This window comes from Rhinolophus sinicus, linkage group LG03 (genome assembly GCF_036562045.2).
Source record: "Rhinolophus sinicus isolate RSC01 linkage group LG03, ASM3656204v1, whole genome shotgun sequence".
NCBI lineage: Eukaryota > Metazoa > Chordata > Mammalia > Chiroptera > Rhinolophidae > Rhinolophus > Rhinolophus sinicus.
Genome location: NC_133753.1, coordinates 23,201,840 through 23,216,625, shown reverse-complemented (window position 1 = coordinate 23,216,625; position 14,786 = coordinate 23,201,840). Strand labels below are relative to the sequence as shown.

The following is a 14,786-nucleotide window of genomic DNA, read 5'->3' as shown; positions in this document are numbered from 1 at the left end:
TCTTATGATCTTCTCAAATCAGTAGTAATGATAATAATAATGTTCTGATTTGAACTGTTTTCTCCCATGTGAGAGAAATGCTGTAACATCAGTATCTTCAGTACCCTGTGTAATCATCAAAACTGTTTTTCTTAACTTTTGTGATACTTTCCCAGAGAAGGATAGGGAACAGAAGAAGCTAGTCAGTTCAAAAATATTTCTTGTGATTTATGGATAAGCTATCTAGGGATCAGTTTAGGAAAGACTTTTATAAGAAAATTTTACGACTTTGCTGAGAGACATTAGAAAAAAGCCTATGTAAATAAATAAATAGACTATGTGCATGGGTATGAAGACCCAATATCGTAAGTGTTTTGGTTGTCATCAAATTGATGTCTGTGACTATACTTGTCAATAGCCCATGGCATCTACTGTCAATATAATTCTAACCAAAATCTCAACAGTTTTAATATTGTACTTGACAAGCTTATTTTAAAATGAGAATGGAAAGGCAAAAGGCCAAAAAATGTGAAAACCTACTAAAGAAGAAAAATAAGGTAGAGGAGTACTTTATTAAGACTTAATACAAAGGTAGGATAATTATGACAGTATACCGTGTTTGCCCGAAAATAAGACCTAGCTGGACAATCAGCTGTAATGCGTCTTTTAAGGCAAAAATTAATATAAGACCCGGCATTATATTATATATCATATCATATCATATCATATCATATCATATTATATTATTATATGATACTCGGTCTTATATTAAAATAAGACTGGGTCTTATATTAATTTTTGCTCCAAAAGACGCATTAGAGCTGATTGTCCAGCTAGGTCTCATTTTCAGGGAAACACGGTAGTATTGGCAAAGGTACAGACCAGTTGACCAGTGGAGCAGAATAGAAAGTTAGAAACAATCCACAAATAGATGGAACTTTGACAGAGCTGGCATTGTAGATAGTGGAAAACGAGGGTTTTCTCAATAAATGGTGCTACATACAGGGAGCATGAAAATAGATCCCTGCCTCACGCTATGCATACAGTCAGTTTCAGATGCAAAACTTCAAACTTCTAGAATAATATAAAGGATACCATCTTTAAGATCTTATAATAAGAGGCAAAAGTAAAAACATAAGCAAAACTCCTATAAATCGAGAAAAAGAGAACCCAATAGAAACATGATCAGTGATATTAGAAAAGAGGTAACAGATGTTCACTCAATGTCATTGTTAATTAGATGAGTGTAAATAAAGGCTACAATGAGATTTTATACCCTCTTAAAGAGGGAAGAATTAAGATGCTTGATAAAACTTAAGCGTTGGAGAGGGATGTGGGTCAGTAGGAACTCTTGTATTTGGTTTGTGGGAGCGTACAAAATACCATTTTGGTATTATCACATAAATTGAAAACTCAACATACCCTGTGACCTAACAGCCCCACTCCTTGGCATTTACACAAGAGACGTTCTTCCACATGGGCACCGGGAGACGTATGCAAGAGGGTTCATGGCTATACTGTTTCTAATAGCAATAAACTTGAAGTAACCAAAATGTCCAGTGATGGGGAAAGAAATAAGTCGTAGTGTATTTGCAAAATGGAATGCCAAGCAGCAGATAAAATTAATAAATTTCAGCTCTACTTGGTAGAAAGGATGACTCTTGGGAGTATGGTAGTGAATAACAAAATCAAGTCCCAGGAGGCTGCTACATACAGTAAGATACCATTTCTACGGAGCTCAAAAACTAGTATTTTGTTTATGCATACACACATAAAACTGTATTTTTAGAAAGAAAGGGAGTGAGTGATAAGGGGAGATAAGGGATGGGAGGAACACCTGGGTGATGTACGTTAATTGGTAATGTGACTTCTGAGTTGGGTAATGAGTTCACAGGTGTTTATTATAAAATGCTTTGTAACTTACACATTTGTTATATATAATATTTGTTATGTGTCACATAAAAGTAAATGTGAAAAAGGTACAGTTTTTAAAGCATGGTCACCAAATTGTGTATACAGAATGATCACAGTGATAGAAGCATTTGTAAGACAGAAAGGAAACAATTATATTGTTTCTTCTCTTCTGGGTATTTTAATTTTTTTCAATAAGATGTGTGACTGTCATAGAAAAAATATGAACCTTGATTTTATATTAAATAATTTCTTTTTGCCAAAATTGCAGTGCTCAAAAATACTCAGTGACATTAGAAGGATTGTGGGTGATTTGACAGTGGGTCATAGACTACTGACAAGTGTAGTCACACTACAAGTAAAACAAGAATTATAATGAGTTTCAACGCTATGATTTTTGTTCAAGATTAGTAAATTCTAGGATTGGTTATTTCTCACTACTCGGTGAAAATTCTTCTTTGTGAAGCTCTCATAAATCAGCAGAAACACACTAACAAATGCATGTAGCAATTTGGCAGAAGGAAGACTTTTCAGCGTATAGTAAGGATTTTATTTTTTAGAGCATCGGGAGATAGTTGATTGCTCCTTAGGTTGTCAGAGATCCCTAGGATTCGGTAAAGTATCTGTCTGTTGGCTGAGATTTCTCAGTCACCAGCCTATGTTTTTCAGGGCTATTTTCCTAAGTAAGAGAAAACTTTTCTCTTTATAGCAGGTTCGTGCCATCCAAACAAACATCATTCAACAGCCAAAACACAGAAGGAGGGAGAAGATGGTCCTTCGCACAGCAGACGGTACAACCAAAATATGGTTACAGCTGAACTTCAGCGGCTGGCTGAGAAGCAGGCAGCAAGACAGTATTCTCCGTCCACTCACATCAGTCTCCTCACCCAGCAGGTATGGACAGTTTGGGGTGCCCAAGGGCTCTTTGGACCCGAGACAGAATTAAGGGTGGGCTACTCTGTCCTTCTCTGTCTTTACTAATTCCCCATGCTGATGCCTATTGAATGAGATCTAGCCGATTTTGAGCTAAAGAATAGAAATGTTCCTCTTCAATATTAAAGAAAATGAGTTTCTGTTACAGGTACTGCAAAGTTCAGTCTGCTACTGGCTCTGATGTACTTATTTCATGGATAAACAGGCTTGAATGTTCAGCTATAAATATGCTCTTAAAGGATCGTTAAAAATATCTTCCTCCTTACTGTACCGCCTTTCATCTCATGATCTCAGGATGTTTCATGGGTACTGATTAATGAAGTATTTCAGTTCACCCTTATCCAATGCATCATTCTCCCCATTTCACAGATGGGGAGGCTGAGGCTGAAAGAAATGTAATCAAGGTCATCCCAAAAGCTGGATGGATGGAAATAGATACCAGGATTTTGACTTTAATTTAGATAAAAACAAGCTTACAACACAATGAGATTAAATGAAAAAGAACTTGGGGATTCTTTTTGCCTTCCTTGCTGATTATCCCCATGTATTTAACTGGAAGTAGAAGCCACATCTTCCCCTTTTCCTTAAAGCAAAATGGCATTAAAGTCCTTCAAAGAAATGATTATAACGTAACGCCACAGCTATATTTTGCTGTATCCCTGTTGTGTCAAGTTCCTTAAACGGTGGCAAGTCTAGTGATAATCAAGTCTAGAAAAAAGTGAAGCTGAAAATTACTTCAAGCACATGTTAAAAGGAGGCAACATACTGCTCCCTGGTGGTGCCCAACTTCTCTGTGTAACACTTGGGAACCAAATTGAAGGTGAGCATTAGCCTTACTTCACCCTCATGCCAGCGTGTAGGGCTGTAATTCATTTTCTTTTTCAAGTCCCTAATGGTTTGAAGGGAGTAGCTGAAGAGACCTGATGTGAAATAGGAAGCAAAGAACCTTACAAGGACAGTGTTGAGAACTGGAGGGAGTTGGATAGTTAGATTTTAGTGATAGAGTGACGGGGAGAGTAGGAGATCGTGACCATGGTGGAATGGGAAGGAATGTTGAAATGTGAAGTGGCTGTGAGGAAGGGAGATCTGCTGTGCATGTTTTCATTGACTAGAGTGTATGTTTCCAATTTATAAATGAGCAGCTAGAAGCGCCATGACATTGAAATTATTTGCTTTGCAATTGTAGTAAAGAAAACACAACCAATATTGATGTTTACATGTTTTCAACTACTATCATTTGGTAGATTGCAAACCTTGCAAAATGACAGGATCTGGATCTCATGGGACTCCAAGGTGATTGTATCCTAATCAGGAAGTCACCCCCCATCTGGCCATCTTTCTCATCTAAGAATTTCAGTGACAGTGAGTTAAAAGTCCGTCACACTCCTCTTCGTAGGGATCTGAACTTGCCATTAGATGTCAGTCTTAACTTTTAGAGTCTTGGCAATAGGGTGGGTTGTACTCAGTACAGTGCTGAGGGAGGTGGTTTAGTATGTAACCAGCAGGGTGGAGGGGTGGGAAAAGAGCAGAATGAGCCATCTGAAAACCTGCCTGCTTCTGTCACTGACTTAGCTAGCTGGGTGATTTTGGAAAATTCACTCAACTTCTCTCAACCTCAGGGTCTTTATTTGTTGATAGGAGAGATACAATAGCATCATGACGATTGTATGCAAAAACCTCTTTGTAAAGTCTAAATGCAGTATATTTGGAAAATATTGTTACGTTAGCCATAAAAGGCTTTCAATAATAAATGATTTCTAATTCGATTGGGAAAAGTAAGTTTTGGGATAAAATGTAATGTTACCAAAATGAACTTGGTTATTGAAAAGCACCATTATATGTTATTCGGTCCCTTCCCCTAAGGAATTAAGAAAGTAATTCCTGAATTTGGAATTTGGAAAATTCTGCGTTTTATTGTCCTTTTTCTGGTACATAATAACATGTTATAATGACTTAAATAGGCTTCGGTACATGGTTTACTAGCTGTTTCCTTTTTTCCCGTTATGATAGAAGAAAGTTTCTTACTGCCTTAGTTTCTTACTTACTGAGGCAAGTGATATAGTGTCTGTGGCTTTCTAGTGAGAGGTGGGCATCCAAACAGAAAGGAGTGGGGGCTCTGCTTTTCTCTCTGGACCTGTGACATGAAGCTTAAACTTAGCTTCATCAGAAACAAGTCTGTGACCAGTAATCACTTTAAATGCTTTTGATTTCCTCTTACCTGAAATTATTTCCTTATTTTCAATTTTTATTTTGTAATTGTGTGTTTTTTTTCGTATATGTGATAGCCTTAATGAATATTGTCTTGCCCCCTTCCCTTTTTTTGATAATTCTGGATGTGTGTATTCATTCTATTGTTTTCTAATGATTTTTTTCTTGTTTTATCTTTAATTTATTTCTTCTGCTTTTCCTAGCTTTATTTTGTTATTTCCTCCCAGTTTCTTGAGTTGGGTACTTAATTTATTTTCATTTGTTCTTGTTTATTATATTTAAAGCTATGAATTTTCCTCTGAACATTGCTTTAATTGTATCACACAAACTCTGACATATCTTTACATTGCTTTTTTGAGCAAGGTGTTAAGAGACCTTCTGCTAAATAAGGAAAGCTGATTTTAAATTGTACTATTTTGGAAGATAAGTGTTAAAAATTGAAATCCTTGGGTATTTCTGGAAAAATCAAATTGTCCACAATTTCAACTCCTTAGCCCATTAAAGTTTTTAGTAGCATTCTCCATAAAAACTTTTTCTTCTGATGTCTTTTTTTAATTTCTTCATTTAAAAACATTTCTTAAGAGTGTTTCAGGCTTGAGTAGGAAGCCATGGAAATGATAGAAGACTTAGTCCTCAATGTGAAGGAACTCACAGTCTGGTAAGGGTGACAGCCACATAAACACAGCAATCCCAGCATGGACTACACATGACAGAGACATTTCTAGGGAGTAACAAACTACCAAAAGGAGAACCTAACCCAGCCTGTGCTTGGGACTGTGAAGAAGGAGGAGATTACACCCATCTGAATCTTCAAGGTAGGCAGGTGGGTGCAGTAGAAGGGTAGGCCAGGCTGTAGGACAAAAGCTGGCATGTGGATATATGGGGGAACAGCAAGCTGGTTAGTGGGGTTGGAGGATAGGGCGTCAGCAGGGAGCCGCTGGGATGGAAGCTGGACGAAAAGACAAGGGCTGATCACACAGAGCTCGGAAGGCCCCATGCAGGACATCCCCCATCGGGTTAGATGTGGGGGTGCCGGAGATACTGTGGGCTTCGCCTGTTTGCTGGATCACTCAGGTCGCTGGGAGATGGCTGGAGGATGAAACGCTGTCACCCCCTTTGCCCTCCCTGCTCACTGGTGAAGATGCTGAGGAACAATGAACTACCCAAAAGTCAAGAAGCAGAGTACTCTGAGAACCCCCAAATTTGACAGTAAAACTTTGACTTACCCAGAATTTACATTAGAGGCGAGATTCTTATGAATTTGTGTGGCTAAAAACATAACCTTATTTACCTTGTCATTACTTTTACTACTTCTGCTATGATTTAACTTTGTTGTCTAGAACACCTAAGAATTTTGAACTTTCCCTACCACACGAAGTAACCATAGCAGCCCCTTCAGAAATATTTGTGCCAGCACAAGTATGCTTGAAATAAGAAGAGAGACATGTTTTTAACTTATGGTTGTTCAACAAATACCTTACAAATCCGAGCAGAGAGCAGGCCAGAGTTCGGCCTTTCCCTTGGCACGTGAGAGGCTGGTGAGCTTATGGGGATGGGATCCTCTGCAAATCAATGCGTACATCCTTGAAAGCAGGATTATCCAGAAGCGTCTTTGGCCTGTGGGGGGGGCGGGGGGGCGGGGGGGAGCGCTGTGGTAGCTGCTGGGATGCTGTGTGAGACCTCACTATCTCTGCCCCACTCGGTGCTGGGAGAGGTGTCCTGCACAGACCTAGCCCTTTGTGGTCATTGCTGTGAGGGAACAGAAGAATGTGGCAAAGGAGCCCAGCTCTGTGTGGTGAGTGGGAGGCGGGCGGTGAGAGGGAGCGCTGCCCTCTCTGTGCGGCTCAGGGTGAGATTTCAGGACCCAGCTATCATTAGGAGCAGCTCCAGCTCTTCCAGCCTGGGAGTTTAATCAAAGGGATAACAGCAGACCACCCAGGCGAGGGCTCCAACGCCAACGCCAACGAATGTGCTCTGTCAGTCTCTGTTCCCCAGCCAGCCAGTGCCCGGGATGTGGCCAGGCCTCCTGGAAATGTGCTGACAGATACATAGGAGGGAGGAGACACTTTCTGCTTCTCACATTTTTCATTTCGATGGCGAGTGGAAAAGAAAACCATTCCCCTTCTTTCCTTTTTTGCTGCTCACCCTGATACTTCCTGCCTCGTCCTAGAGAAGAGTGTAGGCTTAGGTGTAGACTGTTTAGTTCACACCAGTTACTTGTTCCCTCTCAGTCCTATGAATTCTAAGAATTCACAAAGGGATTCTTTTTTTATTTCTGCTGCAGCAGCTACCATTGTAGTCATGCTGAGTTCTTCAGAGTCCAGAGTAGACCTTGAGATTCTTCAATTTCAAAAATTTCAATTGGAAGGTGAAATTGGCCGAGAGGGAGCTACATTTTGGACGTGGTAACCCGTGCTCTCTGGGATTGAGGCAGATGGCACTCAGTTTATCACAAGCTTGGGCGTCTGGCCCTGGAGACTTCCTTCCTGGCTCCTTAGCTTATCTGGACACATTGGAGCTACTTGTACATTGCTCTCATTCGGTGCTGGTTTTCTAAGTCTAGCTCCTTCGCTTCTGTATGCTTTCTGGGTGGGAAGAGTTGGACTTCTTTGTATCGTATACATTAGTCTCCATTTCTAGGAACAGGAAGGGCAAATGGAAAAAGCAGAAGTTTCTGAGTCAGTGAGACCTTGGACAAGTTGCTTCACCTCCTTGGGCCTTGGTTTCCTTATCTGGAAGATGGAGTCATTTTAGTATCAAGACTACGCCTCCTCCTGGATCCCTGTGCCTCTGCTCTAGGACCGAGCCTCATTTGATCTTAGCTAATTCCCTAGCTCTTCTGTCTCCTGAGGCTTCAAGCCCTCAGTTTTCATTAGTTCCTAGGCCTGCTGCGTGGTCTCTTGTTCCAAAATAACCTTTCTTTTGCCTTGCCCCTCCTCAAGCTCTTGTCTTCCCTGGATTGCCAAACTTCTTTTGAAGTAACACACCCTAGCTGCCCTTAGTCCTACCCCCGCACCCCCTCCACCCCACACACACTTACTCTGGCAGTCTAACTTCATCCCTTCTCACGTTGTCCAGCTCGCTCAGAGGTCGCTGATGACCTTGGAATTGCCAGTCTCGGTCACCTATTTTTCATCCTCATTCCCCTTTAGCGTGCGGCACTAGTATTGACCACCTTCTACCTGAACGCTTCCCGTAGCGCCTCCAGCCCTCAACAGTTCCTCTGAGGGCTCATTTCTTCCTCCTCCTCCCCCTGAAAACTAGATTCCATTTCCAACACTTTTTTATGAAGCCACTGGTATATAGATCTCAAATTAAAAACCTGGCACTGGAGAATCTCTGTGTCACCAGCAGAGTCTGATTGGAGAAGGTGTGGGGAGGTCCGGGCATCTGCTTCTCTCTGCTCCTCTCGATAGCCTTCAGCATATCTGAATTCCAGGGTGCAACAGGGGTTTTCCTCTCTCTGTAGTTTCTCTTCTCATAGCTTCACCGGGCACTGTTCTTTTGACTTTTTCCCAAATCCTTCATCTTTTGTTTGAACCTCTTTGCTGAGTGCCAGGTCCACATTTCCAACTGCCGGCTAGACGTTGCCACCACAGTCTATTATCAGCATCTAAAATATGCAATGTATTTTAAACATACTTTGAAAATATTCAAAAAATATTTAAAATCTTCTAAAATATCTAAAACTTTGTCCCTTTTCTCCTTTCTGTATTAGTGACACTGCAGTTCTCTTAGGCGCTTAGGTATGGAGCCTATAATTTATCACGGTCTCTCTCTGCTGCCTGATTCTCTCTACATCCAGGCAGTTGCCGTGTCTTGTTGATTCTGACTCTGTAATGTCTCTGATATCTCTCTTCTCTGTTTCACTTTCATATCTACCGTCCTGCTTAAGGCCTTAATTATCTCTCAACTGGACAGCTGCAATTACCTCCTAAATGGTCTCCCGGCCAGTCTCCTCTTATTCACCCTCGTCTTTGCATTAAAGGAATCTTTGTAAATCACAAGCCTGATAATAATACTTCTCTGCTCAAGAATCTCTAGGGGGCTTCCTGTTACCTACAATGTGAAGCCCAAGCTATTAAATGTTATTCAAAGCCTTTATTTAGACTCTGGCTCTAGGCTGCTTTCCAGCTTGTCTCCTCCCATCCTACATGCTTTTGTGTAGTTCAACCAAAATTTCTGTTAGTCTCCTTGCCTCACTTTGTGCTGTCTTCTCCTGGGAGATGTACCCCAGTCACCATGTCTAATCTTATGCATCTGTCCAAGCTCAACATAGATGCCACTTAACTCATACGCATGCCATTTCACTCACCACACTGTGTGTCCAGATAGCTGTCTCTTAATAGACAGCAAGCTCTTTGAGGGTGCTCAGGACCTGACTCAAGGGCAGTGCTGACTAAATGCCCTGATTCAGTAAGGTATTTGATTGAGGATGGGGACCATGCCCATTTTTTCACCAGTTTTTTCCAGCCTGGATATAGTATGTAGTCAACACATAGTTTTTGAATAAATAAATAAATGAAGAAGCCAGAAGCCCCAACTGCCTCAGCTAGAAGTCGTCTTTCCATTCCCCGTGCTCCTTTAGCCCTTCAGTAGTCGCTCGCTATAACAAACCTGTCAGCCTTCTTTTGCATCTCTGCTTTCCTGTTGAGTTATAAATCACGTGAGGGCAGTTCTTTCCAGCCCATCACCGAGCACTGCACCTTGCGCTTGGTAGGCACTTATCACATGCTTGCTCAATTGAAAAGAACTTCTTTTGTGTGTTTTGTTGGTTTTTATATTCTTTTCCAAAACTATTGCTCTTCTGTTTGTTTTCATTGATAGTACTATACCTGCCTTTCATAAAAGTGCTGCTGACGTTAATTGGCTGTCTGCTTTTGTAACTAGGCACTGTGCTAAGCCCTTTATGTGTATTGTCTCGTCAACTCAATGAGGCAGATACTTAATTTTCACAGAAGAAAATAGGAGCTTAGAGGACAGTGACTGCTAAGATCATACAAATGGCAAGTGACTGAACCAGGACTCAAATCCGGCTCTTTGTCTCACTCCACGCTCTTTCCTTTGGTGTTTTCCTGTCTCTTCCTGTTTGATTCGGGGCTCTACCCTCTCATCAGATTAAAATGAGTTTAACACTGTGAGCCTGTGATTCCTGTGACATTGCTGCAGCGTTGTAGCCAAGCCAGTGCTTGAGCCTGCAGAGAGAAAGGAGGAATTGACCTTCCTCTGTGTGTTCATGATTAGAAATGCGTCTCCACTCCCTGAAGCAAGTTGAGAAACATGTGGCTCTCTCTGTCCAGATGATCAGTTATTTGTTGAGTGAACTCCTTATCAGATGATTTTATGGTGAAGTCAGCTGATCCTTTGAGCAGGCAGAGTTCAGCCTTGTTAATTCCTACACATGCAATAAGAATGGTTCTATTTATTATGGTGGTGGCAGCGCTGCCCGCATCGACTCACAGAAACTAAATGTGTAAATTGGAAACACCACGAAGGGATTTGGCTGTTTTGTAAGGTTTCCCAGGAATGTCAGGCAAATCTTGATCTGAAACTCTTTTCTGGATTTTGGAACACTAAATGTCTATATGTATAGGAATGTTATGGAAATGACAAAGTTCAGCAGAGGGAAGGAATGACCTGAGAACTTAGTACTAATGTGTCAGGCACTGCAGGGATTTCCTGTTTTTCCTAACCCTTTTTAAAAATTGATTAACATTTCAATAGAACTCTTATCTCCTGGTGAGTGGAGTGTAAACTTCTGGAGGTTCATTTTATTAGCATTCAGGAATTGATACAGGAGTTGAAACTACCTTAGAGCCTCTTGGTTGTTGTGGCTTAAAACATTGGTTGTTGTAGCTACTGATTATGGAGTGCCCTTGGAGGAGTGTTTAAAATGTAGCTGTTGCCCTTGGAGGAGTGTTTAAAATGTAGCTGTTTAAGGATGATTCTTTTCATATTCCTGATTGGATACATTCTCTCATATTTTTCTAGTGGTGGAAATCTTGCAGTAAGTGCAGACCTGGCACTTTTGGTTTTCTTTTTCTTTTATTTTGAAGGAAACAGATCTTGGCTCACGTGTGTTTCCTATTCAAGGATTACCTTTTATTGTAGAACATACACTAAAACAAGTCAGGAAGAACTAGCCACAACATTTTCCCATTCAGGATCATTCAGAGTCCCGTGGTCGGAGGACTGAAAGTTTCCATGGCAGACTCCATTGCTTCAGTCGTACTGTGAATAGCTTTTGTATATGAATGACACCGAGAACATTATTCTCAAGATGATATTGAGATAGTTCTCAGGAGAGTATGAGTGCAGATTTAGACAAACTTATCTTCATGATGGTCCGAATGATTCTTAACCTTTCTGGAGTCCGAGATCCCTTTGAGACTTGAATGAAAGCTGTATTCTTCCTAATGAAAAAGTGTGCACTCAAACTTAGAAATTGGCATTAATTTCAAACGGTTTGTAGACACTCCCCCAGCCAGGCTCCCTCTTGATGCCCAGTGGACCCCTGGTCTCCAAGTGAAGAACCTCTGAGAACCTTTAGTTAGCGTGTGGCCATTACTGTCAATAATGTAGCCAAACATGATATGATCGTCCTTGCTTCACACATTATTTATCTTTAGTGATAACCTCCCCACGAGGCTGTCATCTCTATGAATGCTTTTTTTTCTTCCATTGTTCTATCTTCAAGGCTCAGAAGAATGCTGAGCACAGAGTAGGTGTCTGATAAATATTTGGTGAATTAATGAAGTAATCTTTTGAAACTCCATCTCTAGACTTCACCAGACAAAAACTATCTAAGATTTTTATTGACCATGCTAGAATGAGGAAATTGAGCTATGCCAAGATGGTAAGCTGTTTCTGATCTCACTTATATGTGGACTCTAAAGAACAGAATAAACAAACAAACGATACAGAAATAGACTCATAGATGCAGAGAACAATGTGATGGTTGCCATATGGGAGGGGGGTTGGGAGGACGGGTGAGAAAGATGAAGGGATTAGTCAGTATAAATGGGTAGTCACAAAATAGTCACGGGGAGGTGAAATACAGTATGAAGACTGTAGTCAATAAGATAAAAACTATATAGGGTGTCGGATGGGTGCTGGACTTATGGGGGGATCACTTCATAAATTATATAAATACCTAACCACTGTACTGTACACCTGAAACTAATATAAAATAATATTCAATGTCAACGATAACTAAAAAAACACATATACAAATACATATGCATATAGTCCGGGGATGTAAAGTACAGCATAGGGAGTATAGTCAGTGGTACTGTAACAGCTATAGATGATGTCAGAGGGGTAGTAGACTTGGGGGGTAATCACTTTGTGTGGTGTGTAAATGTCTCATCATTATCTTGTTCTGTACACCTGGAACTACTTTTGAAAAAAAGATGGTAAGCTGCGTTGGGAATGCTATGCCACAGATTTGCTCATATGTTAAGATATTAGTAATTAAATTTTTAATGTTGAATTTCTATCTCCATTATGATAAATAAGATACATGAGATTTGCACACAGCTGTAGTGAACCTGAGTTTCACTAAGTGAATCTCAAATGGAATGTTAGTCCTTTTCAGTTTCAGTGCCAAGAAAAAACAAATATAGTATACACATTGTATAGACAAGGAACAAAATCTGTGTGTCAGAGTTATTATTTCACCTATTTGAGAACCTTGCCCAAGGCTTCAGGACCAGGCAGAAATCACCTCTAAAATTATGCAGAGAACTAGCAAGAACAACACTTCTCTCTCACTCGAGTCACTGATTATCTTCCTTCCCCTAATTCCAAAGTAGTCCCTCCCCCGCTTGTGGTATAGGCAGAAAGAGGTCATTTGGAACCTTTCATCTCCTTGCTAGCGTTTCTAGTGAGTGACATTAATCACTTTTCTACTCACTGGTAAAACTACCCGCTAGCTGGAGAAAGGGGGCGTGTATGTGCGTGCGTGCGTGCGTGCGTGCGTGCGTGCGTGCGTGCGTGCGTAGATGAGACCCACTTCCTTTTCTTTTTTGCTCTTGTGCCTGCTGGGCTAAGCTCTGAGGACACAGCAGTGAATTAGGTGAACAGCAGTGAACAGGACAGTCAGTGCCTGTCCTAAAGGTGCATGTGATTTGTGGGGTGAGATAGACAAGTAAACATGCAGTTACAATGTAGTACAAAATATGGCATGAAGCTCCTTCACCTCTACTGCTGTGCTCTTGAAGCAGTTTAATGGGAAGGATGCCCTACAGCTCAGGGAGACCTTTGATGAAAAATGCATTTGACATTGGGAGGTAAAGGGCAAGGTGGTAACAAGATTTCTGGATCCTGCTGTTCTGAAGTGTGAAGGATTAAAACACCAAATAAGCTTCGGATTTTTCAGTTTCCAGATTGGAGGTAATCCTTGCCTCTCCTGGCATAGCTGTAGATATGGTTGGTGGTTGTGTTTTTCCCAAGCAGCAATGATTGGTACTGTGTTAAGAAAGGTAAAGTCATGTGAAAATCTGCAAGCCCCAATCAGAGGAGAGTTTTTGCCTCTACATTTGTAAATAAACCATGTTTATAGAAACGTAGAATTCTGTGGTCTGCCGTGATTGGAGAGTGTCTTGTCCCTATGGGGCGGAGAGCACGTGCGTACCCAGAGGCAGGTGCTGACTGATGGCTGAGCTGGCGCAGGACTCGAGGGCTCGCGTCAGATACCAGCATCTTATTTTCTTCATTAACCTGTGTTGTTTTTTCAAATATCTACTAAAATCTCACCCTCTTTAAATGCCAGTATGTTTGGCTTTGTCATTCCATGGTGGAGCTGGAAGTTGCTGAACACATGGTCGTTAAACACCTCCAGGTGGAAGCCTTCCGTGAATTACTGTAAGATTTTTGGCTCCTGAGCTTTGGTGACTTGGGCCGGACAGTGTATGATCCATTGTCTTCTTTTGCCATCTAATTCTCCTCCTGGGCACCTTCCCTGCAGACCCAGCCCCTAATCGTGATCCTCAGGCCATTTTACTGTTCAAGAGAGGCATGGAAAGATAAACGGAAGAAAAGGTGCATTTTCTCATAGGGCCCTAGAACAAAGCTGGCCGTGGATGCCCACTCTTGGACCTTCCCTTCTTAAATGGTAGGCAGCGCCCTCGTGCCTTAGCAGCTGCATGGGAAAATGTAACCCAAAAGAGGGCTGACCCCAAGAGAAACCATGAACACATGAACTCAGGAGCTTCTATCATCAGATTGCAGATGCAGTTCTCTTGTCCCAAGGCCCAGCACTCTTCCGTAGCCTTGGAGGAAAGTGAGGGGACACCAGCAGTGGTGTGTCCCGCAGCCCAGCCTTATCACCTCTCGCCAGACTGCTGGGATTCTCAGCTGATCTGAACTTCCCTTATTAAGCACCTTTGAGCCCATCCCACAAAACAGCCCTAGGTTTACCTAACCTGCACCACAGTTCTCATATCACACGACTCTGTCAGACCCCTGAGCAAGCCTCCTGTTGTCTAGTAGATGGAGAACAGAATCTTTACTCTGGTGTTCAAAGGCCTCCACAAGCTGTGTGTCTGTCTGTTTCTATCTTCTGTTGCTCTAAGCTTTAGCCTTATGAGACTGCTTTCTGTTTCTCAGTCTCCCTCGTCTGTCTGTGCATTACTTACACTTTTCCGTTGCAGCTGGGAACTACCACCACCCTGCACACACCCTTACCTCTCCTTTCAGGCCCAGCTCAGATGCCTTTGAACTTCCTCAGCACATTTATTATGGCACTTAATTAA

At 41.6% G+C, this 14,786-nt stretch overlaps 1 protein-coding gene across 16 annotated transcripts in view; it reads left to right on the top strand.

Moving 5' to 3' along the window:
• The window catches only part of TTLL5 (tubulin tyrosine ligase like 5), a 240,495-nt gene that overhangs the window by 110,043 nt on the left and 115,666 nt on the right, over positions 1 to 14,786 (top strand). For 12 of the 16 annotated variants that reach the window (XR_012494588.1, XM_074327194.1, XM_019733592.2 and 9 more), the window contains one exon: positions 2,600 to 2,784. Coding sequence is in view for 15 of the 16 variants with exons in the window: in XM_074327194.1 (XP_074183295.1) it covers positions 2,600 to 2,784 (185 nt within the window). In the remaining variant the exon portion in view is untranslated. The remainder of the gene's footprint in view (positions 1 to 2,599; positions 2,785 to 14,786) is intronic. The other 4 variants (XM_019733593.2, XM_074327197.1, XM_074327189.1 and 1 more) reach the window with 1 other exon arrangement.